At 45.3% G+C, this 18,794-nt stretch overlaps 1 protein-coding gene across 1 annotated transcript; it reads right to left on the bottom strand.

Moving 5' to 3' along the window:
- Nucleotides 1-3,775: 3,775 nt before the first annotated feature.
- On the bottom strand, nt 3,776-18,750 carry GOLT1B (golgi transport 1B). The gene is made up of 5 exons (XM_038155004.1): nt 18,622-18,750; nt 12,304-12,395; nt 10,528-10,706; nt 7,724-7,805; nt 3,776-6,383 (listed from the first exon to the last, which is right to left on the bottom strand). Exons 1-5 carry the CDS (start codon nt 18,644-18,646, stop codon nt 6,345-6,347), a joined length of 417 nt encoding a protein of 138 aa, XP_038010932.1. The 5' UTR covers nt 18,647-18,750; the 3' UTR covers nt 3,776-6,344.
- Nucleotides 18,751-18,794: the final 44 nt, after the last annotated feature.

Raw genomic sequence — 18,794 nt, 5'->3', positions numbered from 1 at the left:
GCTGAAGGGCGGAAAGCCTCGGCACACAGAGCACGGGCTGCACAATTAACCTCGCAGAAAGAAACACCACAAACCGAGAGGAGATAAAAGGGAAAGCGGCCACACAGCATCTGACAAGCGGGGAAATGCTGGGGAAAAGGCTGAAAGGGAAAGGGCTGCATGCTTGAGGGTAATTGGAACCAAACAAACACATCTCCCCCCGTTTCCTTCCCACCGTCTAAAACCAGCATTTTACGCATTCCTCCTAAACAAGCACTTTGTGAATGTGTCACTTATTTCTGCCGGGAGAGGCAAGAAAAACACCGAGCTCTGGGAATTAACCAAGAACAGAGCTTGTTTCCAACATTTCTTCCAACCTTCCATTTTTCAGCTGCTCACCTCAGCCCTGCCTTCTCCGGGGCTCTTCCAGAAGGTTCTGGGCAGCTGCGCCTCCCCAGGGCTGCTACCCCTCACCCTGAGGGAATTAACCAAGAACAGTCTTTTTCCAACATTTCTTCCAACCTTTCGTTTTCCAGCTGCTCACCGCACCTCTGCCTCCTCAGAGATCTTCCAGAAGGTTCTGGGTGGCTGCACCTCCTCAGGGCTCCCAGCCCTGTTAGGGGACAGGCTTCCTTCAAGGAGTATCTCCATCAGAACCCAGCTTTCAAAAGCCTTTTAAAGGGATTTAGGTGCTCCAGAGCTGGCGTGGAGGAGGCACAGGGTGGGCAGCAGGACCTAACCCACCCCAGCTGGCTCTGCTTGAGCCTTTAGCACCTGGGTCGTGTGAACCCTGACCTTTCACCAGAATCAACGCCCTCATTCACCTTTTAAAGGAGCACCAGGAGTCCTTGCTTGCCCATTTTTCCCATCCAGTGTTGCTCCCAAAGTTGTTCTTTGTCCCCCCACTCAGGCCTCCTTAAAAACTGGTGGGAAAGTGAGAGTGGGGAAACACTCAGTGTTTTGTGCAGCTGAGGGGGGAAGAAGCAAGTGGAGGATAAATCTCCACTCAGGTTCATGGAATGACATAACTTTTTAGGTAGGACAAGACCTTTAAGATCATTGAATCCAACCATTACCCAACACTTCCAAGCCCACCGCTAAACCATGTCCCTGAGTGCCACATCCATGCTTGTTTTAAGTAGCTCCAGGGATGGTGACTCCACCACTTTCCTTGGTAGCCCATTCCAGCCCATTCCAGATGTCTAATCAATGTTTCTGTGGAGAAATTCTGCCTAACGTTGAACCTAACCCTGCTCTGGTGTGGCTTGAGGCCATCTCCTCTTGTCCCATTGCTGGTTACCTTGGAGCAGAGCCCAAGCCTCCTTTTCTCCAGGCTTAACACCCCCACGTCCCTCAGGACTTGTGCTCCAGACCCTTCCCCAGCTTTGTTACCCTTCTTTGGATCACAGAGTTTGACATGTAATGTAAAAGCCCCTCAGCTGGAGCATCTGGAAGATTCAATGCAGAACTGCTTGGTTTCATTATATAAAGAAAATCAGTATTTAAAGACTGACCTAATGGGTGTGTGGGTTTGGTGGTGTAAAACATTTGGGTCCAAAAAAGCCTTTCATTTCCAAGTAGTAGAACTAAATTGTAGGAATTGATGTGATGTTATGGGGGTAGCTTTGGGGTGCCTGGAGAAAAGGAGGCAGTGAGGCAGCTGGGCTGTGCCCGAGTAGAAATCCTGCTTTCCCAATTTCCCAAGTACAGCCTGGCTGCTTCAATCCCTGCCAGCCCACAGAGGGGCAGAGAAAGGCTGCTCAGCCTTTCAGCTCCGGCACGCTCTATAAAAAGCTCAACATCCTCTTTGTGCTCCAATGCCACACTGCAGTTCCCCAGCCTAAATTAAACCCAGCCTAAAAAGGCTTCAGAAAGAAGTGCACAAAAAAACCAGGCAGGAAATTTCAAGCTGTTCTCCAGGTCTCACTTAGCAGCAACAGGACTCTGAGCTGTTAGCGTGCACCGAGGCTGAGTGGAGACAATGAAAGGTGTGTTTGTCCTTGTGAGACATCCCCACCTGCCCTCCTGGTTTGGCAGGGACATGGGCTCCATGCTGGTGCTCCCAAGGAGGTGGGGACTCTGCTCCTGCCATCCCTGACCCCAGGAATTTCCCTTCCTCCTGGTTCCTCCTGGTGGCCACAGGGGGACCCTGACTGCAGGGCCAGCGTGGCCTGTGGTGCTCAGCTATGAATCCAGAGCTTCTGTGAGCAATAAGATACCCCAAACCTGCATATTTCCATAGGAGATCCACCACATTCCCCTGAAAAGCAGTACCCAGTGGAAAATGCTGCCTGCTAGAAAGCATGCAGCAGCACAGATGCTTTTTGGCAAGCACATTTCTGGGCATGCACTTCCTCAGCAGGTGAACTGTTAATTAAACTAGCCTTAATGACTGGAAACCAACACATAAATGCATTCCTATAAATGGATATTGCTCCATATCCCAGGTTATCAGTCATAATGCTTTGTCTGAGAGAATGAATTCCACAGTAAATTACCCCACAGTGGCCATGTGATTTTTCTGTACATTGTTCTGTGTTTGAGGAGGATGTTTAGCATATAATTGTGGTGAATTACTCTTGTGAGAGATTACAGCAGCTGCAGAATCTCTTTGTTGGGCTGAGCATGAGATCCAGCTCTTCTAAGCGATGCTTTAATGTGCCAAGATCAATACTAGAGGGGCAGAACTCGGAACAAATGGGCCACAAGGGCCAAGTTCTGCTGGTAAATCAGTCTGGCAATGACATGCCACTGATGTCACAGCTGGTACTGGCAGTCTGAAGGGTAGAGTAGCCAGAGGAGCAGAGATGGGAGTCCAAGGGCTAGCAGTGACCTCTGAAGAGCCAGCTGGGAGGCACACATTTGGTTTAGGGATATGGACTCTACTCTGCAGCCTGACTGAAAATCAGTGATCCAGAAAGGCAGCAAGTGGGTGAGTCTGTGCCTTGAAATCTGGTGAGTAAACGATTTAAAGTAATCCCATAAAACCTTCATTCCGACATCTGCCACAGGGACAGTTCTTTGCACAGCTTTTGACAGTCTCTAAACTGTGTATGGTACCACCTTGTGAGCAGTAGCAAAGCCAAAGTATTCCTGGTTAATGAATGGCAACTAGTCCCTGGAAGTAACTGGCCATGAGCTACACAGAGATTAAAATTATACCTCTCCTGGTTTAACAGAGGTAACCAGACATTGCTGTGGGGTTTTCTTTCAAATTAGGAAGTGCCAGTTCTTTCTGTACAAGCAACTTTGGTCAAATTAAGTTTTTAGGGTACTAACTGGTGCACAGCACCAACACAACACCTCAACAACCAGTTAAAAGCTTTGCTTTGCTGCTCTCCCGTGGAAATCCCCAACAACCAGCCACAAGCTTGCAGAGAATGGTAAACCTGCTTATCAGGCCACTTTCTAGGATACACAGAACTCATGGTCATATCCTTGAGCTAGACTAAAACCCTGCTCCAGGATCTAGACACGTGCTCTTTTTCTCCTGAAGTTTCACAGTTATTTCCCCAGAAAAAAAGGAGGCAGTTTCCCATGTAACTGCAATTTCATATTTTGTTGTGCTGCGTCTGAAACTGGAACTTGAAAAATTAGGGGGATGCTGATGTAAAGGGTTTGTTGTAAAAAAGGGGGGAAACCTTTCCTTTTAAGATTAATCCCAGCCCCTATTTACTGTAAAAGTCACAACAGTGTAAGACAGCCAAGCAGTAACAGCCTGTACTCCTGACCCTCTGGAAAGGAAAACTTGTCAACAGACTGTCTTAAAATGTGCACACCAAGACACAGAGACAAATTATAGAAAAAGGTTCCCATTTATTCAAGGTATGACAAGGATATTTACAGTATTCATTTGCTCAGAATAAGATCCATCCTCATGAGTTTTAAAGCAGCAATTATAAATTACATTTAAAAGGGGAAACATTCCAAGCATGTTTCTGTTAGAGATATTTTTACAAGGACAGAAACACTTTAAGGCTAAGTTGTTTTGACCTTTGCTGCCACCCACATTTATCTTGGCAAAACTGTCTCAAAAACAACGTTACCTTGAGGGATGGGCTATGCTAAATTCAACACACAATTCTGTTCCCTCAGATGCTTTCCACAACAGTTCACGTGCGACAAAAAATTGACTTTTGATTTAAAACAATGAACTAAATATAAATGAGATGACCTTCCTACACCCCAGCTTCTCAAAGAGGCAAAAGACCATCCTCAGCCATACAAGAACCACCTCCAAAAGACACCATCATCATCATTTCTTGTTGATGCAGGTACTTCAGCTTACCAAGCAAGTTGCTGCAGCCAGAGATCCACAGGCATGTGCTGCAATCCACCTTTTCCATCACATTATTTTTCAAGACAGAAGCACAGAAACCTTCAGGTAGCTGATTTTATGGTGAGCACTGCCTGCTTTAGACAGCACTTGGTTCCCACAGCACAGCCCAGTGCCCTACCACAGCAACCAGGATGGGTTGGCTAAGCTGCTGTCGTGTTATTCTCTAGTCATTGTAACACACCACAGAGCTGGAGGAGCAGTTAAAATTGGGCTATCTAAAATGGTTTATCTCTTGAGGTAGAGCCAGCAATCATATTTACTCCTGTCTCTCAACTGTAATGCACATGCCATCAAGCAAATACAGCCATTTGTAAAATAAACCCACTGATTTTTCAGATGTTATTAATTGCAAAATAACAGTTGGTTTTTATTTTTCTGGATAATTTTGTGCCTGTTTTAGAAGGAAGCAAATTAAATATTGATAATAGTAGATTGTGGCTATTTATACAGTTGCAATGAAAAAACTCCTTGTTTTATACAAATAATCTTCAGAGCAACTTTCAAAAGGGTTGGTATATGAGGATTTTTAAACTTAAAACTTACATTAGAAAATTCCAATTTTAACTGGATAATAAAGAAAAAAACAAACTAAAAAACCCCAGTCATTGGACCTTTAGGCTACATAGCTACCTTTAACACTACACTGGGGAACTGTTTCAGGATTACACGAAAGGGAAAAGAAAATGAAACGCAACAGAAGCCCCCCTGCCTGCACAAACACAATTCACTGCAGAAGCAGTTTGTTAGGTGAGGACACTGTAACTGAGACTATTGCAAGTGCAGAAGGTTTAACATTCAACAGGAGCAGAAACAGGACCCGTGCTTTAGGAGGGGACATTTATTCCAGGTGAGCCAAGAATCCTCAGTAACAACAAAGCTGCTGCTGAAACCTGGAGCTGTCTGAAGAGAACCAGCTAGCCCAGTAACACGTTACAAACGCGTGGAGATTGGCACTTGCTCTCTAGTCTGCCCCAGTCACTCAGCAGTTTTCTCCCCAGAGACTCACGCACACAGAGCTTCGAGTTTCCATTTTATTACCGTAAAAAATAAAAGTCAATTCGTAGTTCCAGAGTAAACAAAGAAAGCTTAGTTTCAAACTGTTTAAAAACAAAGCTCCAGATTGTGGTAAGTTGCATGTCACAGGGTTCACATCAGCACCTCAGCCTAATGCAGTTTTTTGTGAACTAAGCGTATTTCACAGAGTTTCCACGTTAGTGACAAGGGGCTACATTCTCATCAGGATGCACATGGAACATGGCTCAAGGAGAACAACCTGGAGGGCCTGCAAGTCAGCTTCTAGAGTTCCCCACTGAGCTCTGCATGTTCAGAACCAACATTTGAGACCAAAGTTATTAAAGATTGACCTTTTGCATATTCCGAAACGGAAGGCAAATACAATCAACTAACATTTGGCTTTGAAACGTTAAGATAACAATGCTGTATTTCAGCCACATATTTACAAAAATGTTTACAACAGAACTGTGTAGGGTTTCCTTTTTATTGTCATAATACACTTATAGATGAATAGTCATCTTGACCTTCATGCAAAGATGCATCTCTTGTTACACAAGAAGTTTCCTGTTTGATTTTTTGCACTCTGAGGATAGCAAGCAGAGGGTTGGGTAAGTTTGGGTCACCCTTAAAAATGTAGGCCTGTTTGCTCTACTGCACCTTCAAAATAAGGAGGTAAAGAACAGGCACCGTTAATTCCACAGGGTTCATTGCCTCTAGCGTGTTTTCCAAAACCAACAAGAACAGTCTTGAGCGGTTGTAACAGGGGTTATTCCATGAGTTTCCCCTCTTCAGTTTACTTCCCGAACTCTGGAGTTACTTTCCTAGAAGCATACTTGCTGAGCTTCTCTTCTAATGTATACTGTTGACTATACATTTTAAATTAAACTGTTAGGTAAAGAACGTAACAAGCTTTTTCCTTTGTACACAACTTAATCTTTGTGCTGAGTATTCTTCAAAGGGATTTTATAAATAATACAGTAAAAGTTTAGATCAGTCTTCCGCCCTCTTGTCATTATACCATGTTGTTGCTTTCTCCAACTTTATCTACAAGCTGTGGAAAAGGAGACAAAGAGGTTTTAGGTTGATGACATTGATGTAGAGTGAAGCTGCTCTCAAATACTGCTTGCTACTTGCACAGTTAGTATGCGACTGCAAATGAGAGTCAAGTAGTACTCACCGAGGTCTCACGGCTTAGGTTTGTGAAAACCAAAATCCTTACAAATTGCAACTGTGTTTCTGCATAACATGTTTTTCTCAGATAGACATTAACAGTGCAGTGTGAAGATGCAACAGAATGAGAAAGGAAATAGAAGAATGCAGATAACACTGCCAGCTGAATGGTTAAAACAAAACAATACAGTCTCAGCCACACATGCATTAGTAGACCAAGGAAGATATTTCAACTGACCATCAGTGTGGATTCTCTTCTGAGCCTACGTAGGCTTTGAATAAAACATTAACAATTATCTTTTAAAAACAAGATTCAACCCCGTTGTGATCAAATTAAATATGATTAGGATCAATTGACAGATGAAACATTCAATTGACCATGAATTATGAGCCACAGCTTGGCCTAACTGTGAGACTGGAACAGATGATCTGGAACACTCATTTTTAAAAAACAGCCTGTATGCATCTAAGTTATTCCCACTATTAATTTTCAGTAGTAGCTATTAAAACTGTTGTTTTCAAAACTGGTATTACAAATGCTTTTCTTAAAATACATAAATAAATTAGCACAGCAAAAGTAGTTGACTGCAACACCCTAGTTTAGCATCTTTCTGTTAATTGTCTTCAAATCCCTGGCCATTTGACTAAAAAAATGGAAAATTCCATTTAAAAAACCACAAATCTTAGTAATAAAAAGATGTAGCCTGGTGCAGTGGACCTCAATACATATATCTGATGAATGACTATGCATGCTGAGAGTTTCTGGGTTCACCGTATGAGCTGCAACATGACATTGAACTCCACTCGTTGCTTTTGGAGGCCGCTTTTCCTAAGTTCACCCAAATACTGCACCAAGATCGGCGCCCTCCTCATCGTACAGCAGGAGAGGCCCAGGGCAGTGGCAGGATTCAGCTGCGTGGTCACCCAGGGTGACCACGAGTGAAGCAGAAGCAGTCCCAGTCACAACGCAGGGCTCTTCCCACGTCACTGCCCACGAGCAGGGGCAGCTTCTGCCAACGCCTCCTTTTGTTCCTCCTACCCTGGAAGTGTCTCCCTGGCAATGAATGGCATGTGCACGGTGCAAGAACTGTGCAGGAATGCATTGGAAGTCATTGCTCCAAAGTTAAATTTGCTTTATTTTTGATGCATTTCTACGGGTGCTGTGTCAGTGGAATGAAAACCAGAACATGCTTCAGTTGTTGCATGAAGTGCCAAACTTACCGAGCTTATACCAGGTAAATTCAAGAGATATCCAAGAACTGGAACTCTTCTGATAAAGCCAACCACCACAGGAAAGAACCCCCTTTAGGTAAAACATCAGAAGATTGTATTAGTTTTTGTAATTAAGCTTTTCTCATATTGCTGTAACATGAAAAAAAAAAATTAATTTTTAAAATTTTTAAATCAAGATTACAGAAAACCTTGCAACTTGTTAGCAGCACACTTGTTCACCAAATATATCAATACACATTCATCAGAGAAAGGAGAAAATCAGGAAAGAAATTGTGTATTTTTAAATGGATTTTATTTTCCTCATAGCTGGCAACTCTCAGTCAGCTCATCAAAAAATAACTCATGTGAAAATACCTAATTCAGTCAGCAAAACTGATTTCTCAAAATTAGCAAAATTGTTACATATTTTGAGCTAATTCCTCTTTATATTATAGAAAATACATTCAAGACCCAATGTAGAAATAAGTGAAGTTAGTTCTGATTAACTAATTTCAATGTTTAATTGTTTAGGTTCTAATTAAAACCTCGCATGATACTCTTTACATTAACTCAAGAAAATGAAGCATGACAGAGTTGTGTGTTCATTCATTTCCCAAACTGAAGTCAGTGGTTTGAATGGTGACCCCGGGGACGTTGCCAGGCACAGATGCTGTGGTGTAGCCCCTGCACTCTCCCCCTAACCTCTGCAGCAGAAAACCACATTTTCTGTGGCAGTATCTCAGCTGCTGGCATTCCCAGCAGTCTGGAGTTGAGCATTCCCTGTGTGGAATAAGGATTAATGTGCACTCAGCCACAGTGAAACAGTGAAATTCAAATTTCACAAGTCATCATCCTCTTCACCACCCTGCTAGGATCTGTTTGCTGGGTAATATCCACACCAATAAGGGGGGTTTTGAGTTGTTTGGTTTTTTTTTTTTTAAACCAGATCATTTCAGCAGCCCAGTAGATTGTGAGGCAGGGCACACAAACCACTTGTAACAGATTAAAACAACTGCTGTGTCCAAGAATAAGGAACAGTCAGTACAGCAGGGATAATACTGTCAGCAGGGCTGTCACCTGAACAAGGCTCCAAAAGCACCTCAGATGACAACAGCCATCCCATAATAGCAGGGCAGTTTTCTGCTATGCAACCAAGCAGCAGGACCCTGAGGAACAGTACAGAATGGTGCTTGAGGAAAGACTTCGTTGGTAACTTCTTCAGAAAGGAGCAAGTTGCTGGCAAGAGGAGGATGGTTGAGCTGAGCAAGACTGAAGCAAAACAAAAAGCTTTGCTTGAAGGCACTGGTCAGCCTGGTAGCAAGGGATTTAGATCCTATCAGCTAACAAAAAGATGGTCACGGAATCATGGAATCGAGGATGGAAAAGACATTTAAGATCATTCAGTCCAAACCACTGGTCTCCAGATGCTTTAAATTAAAACAGATCAGCCATTCACACCTGGAATTATCCATCCCTTGTTGGTTCCCTTCAGGCTAAGGGCTAGTCCTGGGGATAACTATTGATCTTTTATAGACCTCTCAACACTGTTTTACCTTGCAAGCACCACTGGATAATCCATAACCATACCTGCTTAGACAGAATAACTTCTAACTCTTTTGAGATCTTTTAAAAGGAGAGTGTTCTGTTGGAAACACATTCTGCTTGCTTTGTGCTGGCTGATTAAACCAAGCAGTACATGCAGGAAGTGACACTGCATTCAGTGAAATACTGAGATTATCACAGCACTTGCAGTGACACAATTCAGAGTAACACAGAGCAGAGCAATAAGAAATACATTAAGCCCACTAAATTCATTTTCTGAAATTTCACTGTCTCCACTAAGAGCCAAGTTCAGATTTATTTTTAAAATAAACATTTTATCTGAACTAAATACCAGATTAACATACAATTTTACTGAGTACAAAATGAACACCATAAGAACAATGGTTTCACTTTGATTAACAGGAACAGGGTTATTCAGCCATTCACAGAACACTTCAGGGTCTGAAACTTGATCAATAATCATTACTGAAACAATCTGCATCTGGACAGAGGTTCAAGCACAACCAGAAGCCTCCCTTTCTACTTTTTCATATATCTTTTGCTTTGTTCTGTAGGGAAGCATAGAACTTCAGCCATGGAAATAAAGATAAAAATACAGATATCTATGCAGGTTGTAACAAGTCAAATTCTTTCACTATTACAGTTGCATTTATGAAGAACTTAAACGACACACTGTGAAAGTTATAACATGTTTCAAGATTGCTGTTTAAAAAACCCCCAGAATTTCCATTTTTCCTTTACTTAGTCTAGATACTGCTCACCCAAACAAGCAGTTCTGACTCCAAGGCACAATCGTAATGAAACACGACAGAAAACAGCTTTTCCCTGGGCTGCCATAGTGATGAAATGGTAAGGTTACAAACCTAGGATGGTTGTAAATAAATATTTTGCCCCATTTGTTAAAGAAAAGGACAGACTCCCTACTGAAAAAAGTACCAAGTATCCCTTTTCCATGAGGAGCTACTTAAACTTCATACTGCTAATAATTTGGGCTGCCACACACATTTTGAAGCTTTGCAATTCTTTGGTTAGACATCAGCATTATCAAAGTCACTTTGGTAAATGCCTCACAAACATTAGGATTTGAGTCTTGGAGAAATACTTACCAACTTGTAAATAAACCATTTCATATAAAATCTGTCCAAAAGGAACATTTAAAGGATGCTGCTTTGTCAGCTCTAACACAAACATTACACAATACATTTATTCCTAGATGAACGAACACAAAGTTGTTTTCAAACAAGACTCACCTGAACAATAGGAAGAAGCCATAAATTTCCAGGATCATTCCTATTAAAGGCCAGCCAATGAGAACTATGAGCACACCACCCAGGAAGAAGCCCGTTGCTTTCATTTTGTGTTTTTGAAAGAAGAATCTGAATGTTCTTTCTAAGCCGATAACAAAAGACAAGCCGGCCACAAATAAAACCTGGAAAAGACAAAACAAACCAAAGAAAGAAAACAACTAATTATGTTCCCAAGGACAGGATGTAAACACACATATATATATTTACATATTTTATAAAATTACACTGCTTTTCTTGCACAACTCCTTTTAATAGCACGAGGCAGTTGGCGAGAATGAATTTACTACTGGTTTTCTTTTGTGAGGTCCATCTTAAAGCACTTGTAGCTCTCAGCTGCTTGAAAGTGAAGGGTCTGTCCTTTGTGGTCTCTGCCAAACACACCCAAGACAGCAGTTGTATCTGCCCTGTCCCATCTCTACACAGGTGGTGCTGAAGCTCAGTCCTACTGACAGCAGAGGTTCCTAAAAACTAACAACGCACAACAGCACCTCTGTTCTGTGCCACTGACATCTTCAACAGCTTCTGCGGATCTACTCACAGTGCAAAGCCAGAGAAAAAGCTCAACAGCTGTTTTTTACTGTGCAGAGCTTTTTTATTGTTTATTTATTTGTGCCAGTATGGACTGAACGCTATCACACCAACTAGTTACAACTACTTCTGGTGATAGTATCTCATGTTTTACTCAAGTTTTGGATGGTATTTAATAAATCGCTTTCCTAGAACCTCCTGCCCTTTCTGATATAACTTTTCTTTTAATAAAAACAATTCTCTGCAAGGATACAGTACCTTTTCTTGCATTATCTTTGGTTACCACATAGCCTGTCATTGTCTCTTCCTACCTACGTTTTCATTTTCCCTAAACAGGATCTCGTATTTCCACCTTACATTAGGAAAAGAAAAAATAAGCATTATTTCAGTTTTCACTCTCCCACTGCACACTTGATCTGATGGTTCATAACAATGCTTCAACTAATGAACCCAAATTCAGATACACAACTTTCTACTTCCCTTCAGGGAATCTCAGTGTCTGAGAATGAAACTGATCTGTTTGGCTGCAGACTTGGAGGCATCAGCAGAAGAGGGGCTGAACCTCTCCCAGCCAGGCTGTGCTTTGGCTGCCTGGCAAAGCTGAGAACAGCAGAGGCACGGAGACTAGCACATGCAGAAAACACCCTGTCATTTGATATTTGGAGTGGAAATCTCATGTACCAGAACCAGGATTTATTTTCTGTGCTGCTTGGAGTGACAACTCTGATTTGGTAAAAGCAGCAGATGTGGAATCTCTCTTTTATGAAAGAGCTCTGGCTCTTCTAAAGCCAGAAGTGTCAGCAAGTCATGCTTCTTTCTTTCCTCCTACAGCACTGCAAAACTACATCTGCTAGCATGTACTGCAAGATTCTTATCCAAATAGATGCTCAAATTGACAGCGATCTCAGAGGATCACAAAAAATCACATTTGCAGCAGCACAACTGTGGAACAAGCTGCTTCTTGTCTACCAGCATGCCACAGGCCTGACCCAAGGCGATGATCACAGAGTGAGCTGTTCTGACCTCAAGCAGCAAAAATGATTCACTCCTATCACTGAGCACAACCCCTCTCTTCTAGCAGGTCACCACAGTAATCTTTGTCATGCAGCTTCAAACTGATAACACGCTGCTCTATTTTTAGCTTATCTTTAACAGATCACATACTTGAAGCAGTGTAGAAAAGGCACTTACATTTCCAATAGCCAGAAGAGCTTTGTCAAAGAAGAGTATCATTCCAAAGAAGAGGAAAAACACTCCAAAGCCTGTTAGCCCCATTCCAATCTCTGAAAAAGAAGCAAATTTAGGCATGTAACAAAACATGATACCAAGAAAAAGTCATGGATAAAAACTGGGGAAAAATTAGAACATCCAATCTGAAGATATTTTAAATGTAGAAACTTCCTTGAGTGTACAAATATTATAAATCTTGTAGACCCCAATTACTTCAACAGACAGATCTTTGGAAGCTGTTTATCAACAAAGTCCATGTTTGGAACTAGACACTGAATTGAATGCAAAACATAAATAAATATGGATATATATATACACACATACAGCAAAGACATACATCCCTTTTGATTAATTGCTAGTATGGAGAAAAGGATTGTAAAGAGATAATGAAACTTGGTTTCCAGATTAGATCAGTTGGTCAGAAGATGGCACAAATAACTCCAGGGTCAGGGTTTGATTCCCATCTGGGTCATTCACTGAAGGGTTGTGGATCACTGAGTAGATCCTTGTGATCCTTCTCTTTTAATTCAGAATACTCTGGGATTTGCAGATCTTATCCCATTATCTTCCCCATAGAAATGTAAGTACCCTGGTCCCCTCCATCCTCCTGAGACCTCACGTTCCATCTCCCATGACTCGCACAGCAGTTTCCAGATGGAACACAACTTGGATGAATCCTGCAGATTTTTCCAAGTCACACCTGTGCTGACAGCTATCAAACACTAGCCTGGGTCTCCAGACAATTGCCAGTTTTCACAAAACTGGCAGATACTAAATATTGAGGCTTCAAGTATAATTTTCATACTTAATATTTAATTTTTATTAATTAAATGATAGATCCACGTTACACATAGATACAATATCTCTAGACTGCTAGTGCTGCACAGCAGTTTCATTTTATGAAATTTTTCATTTTATGATCTTATTTTGCAGATTTTTTTAAAAATACCTTTTGTACTTATATATTTTGCTTATATGATGGACTAGCCAGTGCTGGGTTAACAGCTGAACTCAATGCTCTTAAAGGTTCTTTTCCAGTCTGAACAGTTCTATAAACTTGGAGTTCTACAAAGGATGCTCAAGAAATACTGGGAAGAAGGTTTGTGTGAGAAACAAATGTCAAGCTAGGATTAAAACTACTATTTCACAGTAGCCTCTAAAGTATCTTGAAGACTGCTATTAGGAATACATCCTGTTTTTAATTTTAAATCTCTAAAGCCTTCCTTTGACTCTCACGCAGACAAATGGGAGAGAAAAACCAGGAGCAGCAGCAACAGGGCTGCAAACACATGCATTTATTGTTGTTTTCACTGTGACCAGACACAGAAACCTACAGGTTGGTAAATTGCAAAACAAAAACAGCTTAGCAAAGCCCACCCTGATACTATGCCTGCATAAATGTGTATTTTGAAGTTCCAAGTAGTTTTGCATAGCCTGTCCAAACAAAAACCACACCTACAATCGCAGCCCTCATTGCTGCTGCTGGCCAGACCTGCCTCCATGGATTTTAATTGCACTTTGTTGATGCACTTGGTCATTTGCTGTTGTTTGATAAGCTTTGGAAGAAAGGAGGGTAATTATGCCTGTTCCAAGGGGTTATTGGAAATAAATTTCAACACAGCTCGGAGATTTGTTACAGCAGCATTCCACTGCCAGACTTCTCTGAGGGCTGGGCTTTCAGCAAGGCTGCAGAGCACATGCTGTTGGAGCTGTATGGTATAGCCTGCCACTCTGAACTTTTACTGTCAGCATTTTAACACCCCGCAATTAAAAGCACTAAGTAACTCAAGCCAATCAATTTACTACAGGCACTCTCCGTACTTGCTCACAATGACAAACAGAATTGCAAGTTGTATTTTCAATGGATCTGCTGACTGAAGGCACTGTAACAATTGCAAGTGCCCTTTTCTCCAGTACTCTTTACTTCAGAAGAGCAGAAACAATCTGCATTCTGGAAGGAAAACACGTGGAGGCAGGGCTCCAGAGGAATTACCAGCTGCCAGCAAGATAAATCCGCACTCCTGGAAGCGAGCGTTCGCTCCTCCCCAGCCACAGCTCAAGGGATGGATGTGGGCAGGAGGCAGAGCCAACTCCCAGCAGCTGCTGCAATCCCCTCTGCCACCTCTGTCACCACCCCAAACCGGTTTGGAAGCGCTTCTGCCACCATGGGCTCTGAGTCACTGCAGAGTCACCCATGTGCTCTGGTGAGTGGAGGGAAAAGGGGAAAAGAGAAAGGAACATTATTCTCATTACCCCAGAATAACTGCTGGCAGATGAATGGTCCAGGACCACCATCCTCCAGGGCTGGTATCTCAGCAGAGGCTCTCACTGCCTTGATTGGGATCAGAATTTGTAAATATATTTAACTACACTTCTCAGAGGAAGGAAAAGAAAGAGCTGGCATTTCGTAGAAAATCCTTTCAACAACAAACGATGAATATTTATAGAGGGAGCAAACTATTTTAAAATGTTTTCTCCTGTGCCAGAAGAGCTTTCCCACATTAGTCAAATAAAACATATCAGCCTAGAAATGCAGAAACACACACTGGCCAGGCTGTATTTATTCTGGATTATTATGACTTCCTGAGACAAGGGAGCAAACCTTCATCGGTGTTTCTCCAGAAATTCCATAAGCTGTGCAAGACTACTGCAGCGCTGTGTCAAAAGAGCTTAGTAGATTTTAAAATTCAAAATTAAGATACATTGCTTGTGAAAGATGAGGGCAGACAATGCACATCCCCAGTCTCTTACTGTGCATAATACAGTGCAAAATGAAATGGAATTGTGTGCTGTAGGCTTTTAGAAGACAAAAACTAATACAGCTTATATTCAATGCATAACTATTGTTCTGCTAGCAGTATTTTTTAGTATTGAAAATTTAATTTGGGAAAAGCTAAGGGAATTCTTTTGAAATCTCTAGTGGTTTATAACATCATTCAATGCACCACTTAAAATTATGTTCTAGACTACAGATGCAGAATTAACTTTCCAAACATCAGCAGTGGTTCTCTCCAGGTATTTATCACACTATTCCACCAGTGACTCCATGGCTAACGCTGCATTTTTCCAGACAGCAGTGAGTTTTAAAGTATCTGATGAACTATCTTCAGCATTTCAGAAAAACTAAAAAAACCCCCACCCTTAAAACCACTAAATGTCAGAGTATTTTATTTAGTACTCCTGTCTCTGACAGTTAAAGCCAACAGTCTTAGCACTGGAAATAGCTGAAGGTCCCACACGAGGAACCAAGCAAAATAAAACCAGTGAGTCTCCTCCGGAAGAGATTTTCATTTTTTTGCCCAATGAATACTCCAGACTGGAAGTTAAGGACAAAAGCAAAGCCCACAAGGGTTTAATCAATCAGAAACCCCAAGGGTTAGTACTCATCCCAGGAACAGCACAATGTCCGAGTATCTCAAGAAATCACTGACCCTGAATGCTGCTAAACTCTGCCGCCTCTCTTCATCCTTGGCCTTAACTGGCTCTCCAATACCTCCATTCCCAGTATCCTGCTATCAAAGTTATTTTAACTTCTTGTTTCTAGATTTTTCACACCCTCCTTCATAACTGATGCTGCGGTGCTTATCAGGCAGACTCATTTCCTTCTGTGGCAATCAAACCAGAAATGCACCATACACAAGATGTCATTTCAATCACAGGCCTGTCACTGCCCTTTCCCCTGCAGCTTAACTGTTATCAGGGAATCACAGTGGTTAGGGCTGGAAGGATCCTCTGGAGATCACCCAGAGCCAGGGTCACCTGCAACAGGTGACAAAGGAATGTGTCCAGGTGGGTCTGGGATGGCTGCAGAGAGGGAGCCCCTCCCTGGGCAGCTGTTCCAGGGCTCTGCCACCCTCAGTGTAAGGGAATGCTGCCCTCATTGAGATTAAACTCCTTGGGCTTCACTTCATGGCCATTGCTGAGCTCTTTGGGCTTCACCTCATGGCCATTGCTGAGCTCCTTGTGCTTCACCTCATGGCCACTGCTGAGCTCCTTGTGCTTCACTCCATGGCCACTGCTGAGCTCCTTGGGCTTCACTCCATGGCCACTGCTGAGCTCCTTGGGCTTCACTCCATGGCCACTGCTGAGCTCCTTGGGCTTCATTCACTCCATGGCCACTGCTGAGCTCCTTGGGCTTCATTCACTCCATGGCCACTGCTGAGCTCCTTGGGCTTCATTCACTCCATGGCCACTGCTGAGCTCCTTGTGCTTCACCTCATGGCCACTGCTGAGCTCCTTGGGCTTCACTCCATGGCCACTGCTGAGCTCCTTGTGCTTCACCTCATGGCCACTGCTGAGCTCCTTGGGCTTCACTCCATGGCCACTGCTCCTTGTTCTCTCCCTGGGCACCCCTGACAAGTCTGGCACTGTCCTCTTGGCACCCATTTGAGATGGTGACATGCAGTGATGGGATCCCCTCTCCGTCTCCTCCGGAATAAACAGGCCCAGCTCCCGGTCCTTTCTCCTTAGTGATGCCCCAGACCCTCATCATTTCTGTGCTGCTCTCCAGCAGCTCCTCCAGCAGCCCCTGCTGTCCTGGGGAGCCCAGGCTGCACAGAGCCCTGGGGCAGAGGGGCAGGATGGCTCCAGCCCTGCAGGGGAGCCGAGCAGAGGGGCAGGATGGCTCCAGCCCTGCAGGGGAGCCCAGCAGAGGGGCAGGATGGCTCCAGCCCTGCAGGGGAGCCCGAGCAGAGGGGCAGGATGGCTCCAGCCCTGCAGGACTGCCCGAGCAGAGGGGCAGGATGGCTCCAGCCCTGCAGGACTGCCCGAGCAGAGGGGCAGGATGGCTCCAGCCCTGCAGGACTGCCCGAGCAGAGGGGCAGGATGGCTCCAGCCCTGCAGGACTGCCCGAGCAGAGGGGCAGGATGGCTCCAGCCCTGCAGGACTGCCCGAGCAGAGGGGCAGGATGGCTCCAGCCCTGCAGGACTGCCCGAGCAGAGGGGCAGGATGGCTCCAGCCCTGCAGGACTGCCCGAGCAGAGGGGCAGGATGGCTCCAGCCCTGCAGGACTGCCCGAGCAGAGGGGCAGGATGGCTCCAGCCCTGCAGGACTGCCCGAGCAGAGGGGCAGGATGGCTCCAGCCCTGCAGGACTGCCCGAGCAGAGGGGCAGGATGGCTCCAGCCCTGCAGGACTGCCCGAGCAGAGGGGCAGGATGGCTCCAGCCCTGCAGGACTGCCCGAGCAGAGGGGCAGGATGGCTTCCTGAGCTGCTGGCCACACTCTGGAGCACCCCAGGACACTCCTGGCTAAGGACACACTTAGGAACTTCTTTACTTTCGTTTCTTTGATCTCTATTTCCAAGCACTTCAGTGGAAACGATACAACAGTCACATACAAGTATTTTTTTGCTTTTTTCCACTTCAACGTCTTGGCCTCACCTTGAAGCCCCCTCAGCATCACCTGCAGACGTTTGGTGTGCTACCAGCAAGGGCAGCACAATAAACCTATTTACAATGCAGATAATGAAGTGGTTCCCGACCACTGCCGTGCAGAGGGAGGCACACGGAAGAGCAGAGCTGTTACTTTGTTTACTGTTCAGCTTTCATTCATTCATTCATTCACAGCCCTCAGCCAAAGTGCCACGGGTACAAACCCACCGACCTAACAAACCCTAACAAACCTGGGCTAGGTAACAGGAAGAAATTTTCCCCCCTAATGCCAGCCAGGCCCTGGCACAGGGTGCTCAGAGCAGCCGTGGCGGGCCCTGGATCCCTGGAAGCGCTCCAGGCCGGGCTGGACGGGCTCTGAGCAGCCCGGGCCAGGGCAGGGTGTCCCTGCCCATGGCTGAGATGATCTTTGGGGTCCCTTCCAACCCTTCCACACGGCAGCACGGCACACCGAGCCCTCGCAGCCCCAGGACATGCCGGCCGCGCCGGTGGCAGAGCTCTCCCGAGGCCGAGGGGCCCCCGAGCGCTGCCCTGCCGCTCTCCCGAGGATCCCCCGAGCGCTGCCCGGCCGCTCTCCCGAGGATCCCCTGAGCGCTGCCCGGCCGCTCTCCATCCATCCCGTCTCCCTTCCCGTGCTCCCGGCCGCCGCTCCCACCGCTCCAGGGCCGCCGCCGCGCCTTCCACTGCGGGGATGCGGCCGTGAGAGCTCCCCCGCCCCTGCCCGCTCCCGTCGGTGTCCGGCGGCCCGGCCGGACCCTGCCCGGCCGCTCCCGGGAGGCCCCGCCGCGGACAAAGCCCGCGGCCCGCCGAGCCCGGCCGCCCCGGGACCCCGCACCCCCGACGCCGCCAGCCCCGCAGCGAGCGGCCCCTCCGCGCTCGCCGGCAGCGCTCACTCTGCGTGTCGGTGAGGGAGATCATGGTGGCGGCGGCTCCGGGAGCGGCTCCGGGACTGGCGGCGGCGGGAGCGGCTCCGGCGGCGGCGGCCACGTCTTCCGGAAACACGCACCCCGCCGCACGAGAGCCGCCCGCCCATTGGTGCCGCCGCCCGCCAATCGGCAGCCGCCTT

Source organism: Motacilla alba, chromosome 1A, assembly GCF_015832195.1.
Source record: "Motacilla alba alba isolate MOTALB_02 chromosome 1A, Motacilla_alba_V1.0_pri, whole genome shotgun sequence".
Taxonomy (NCBI): Eukaryota; Metazoa; Chordata; class Aves; order Passeriformes; family Motacillidae; genus Motacilla; species Motacilla alba.
This window is presented reverse-complemented; position numbering and strand designations above follow the sequence as displayed.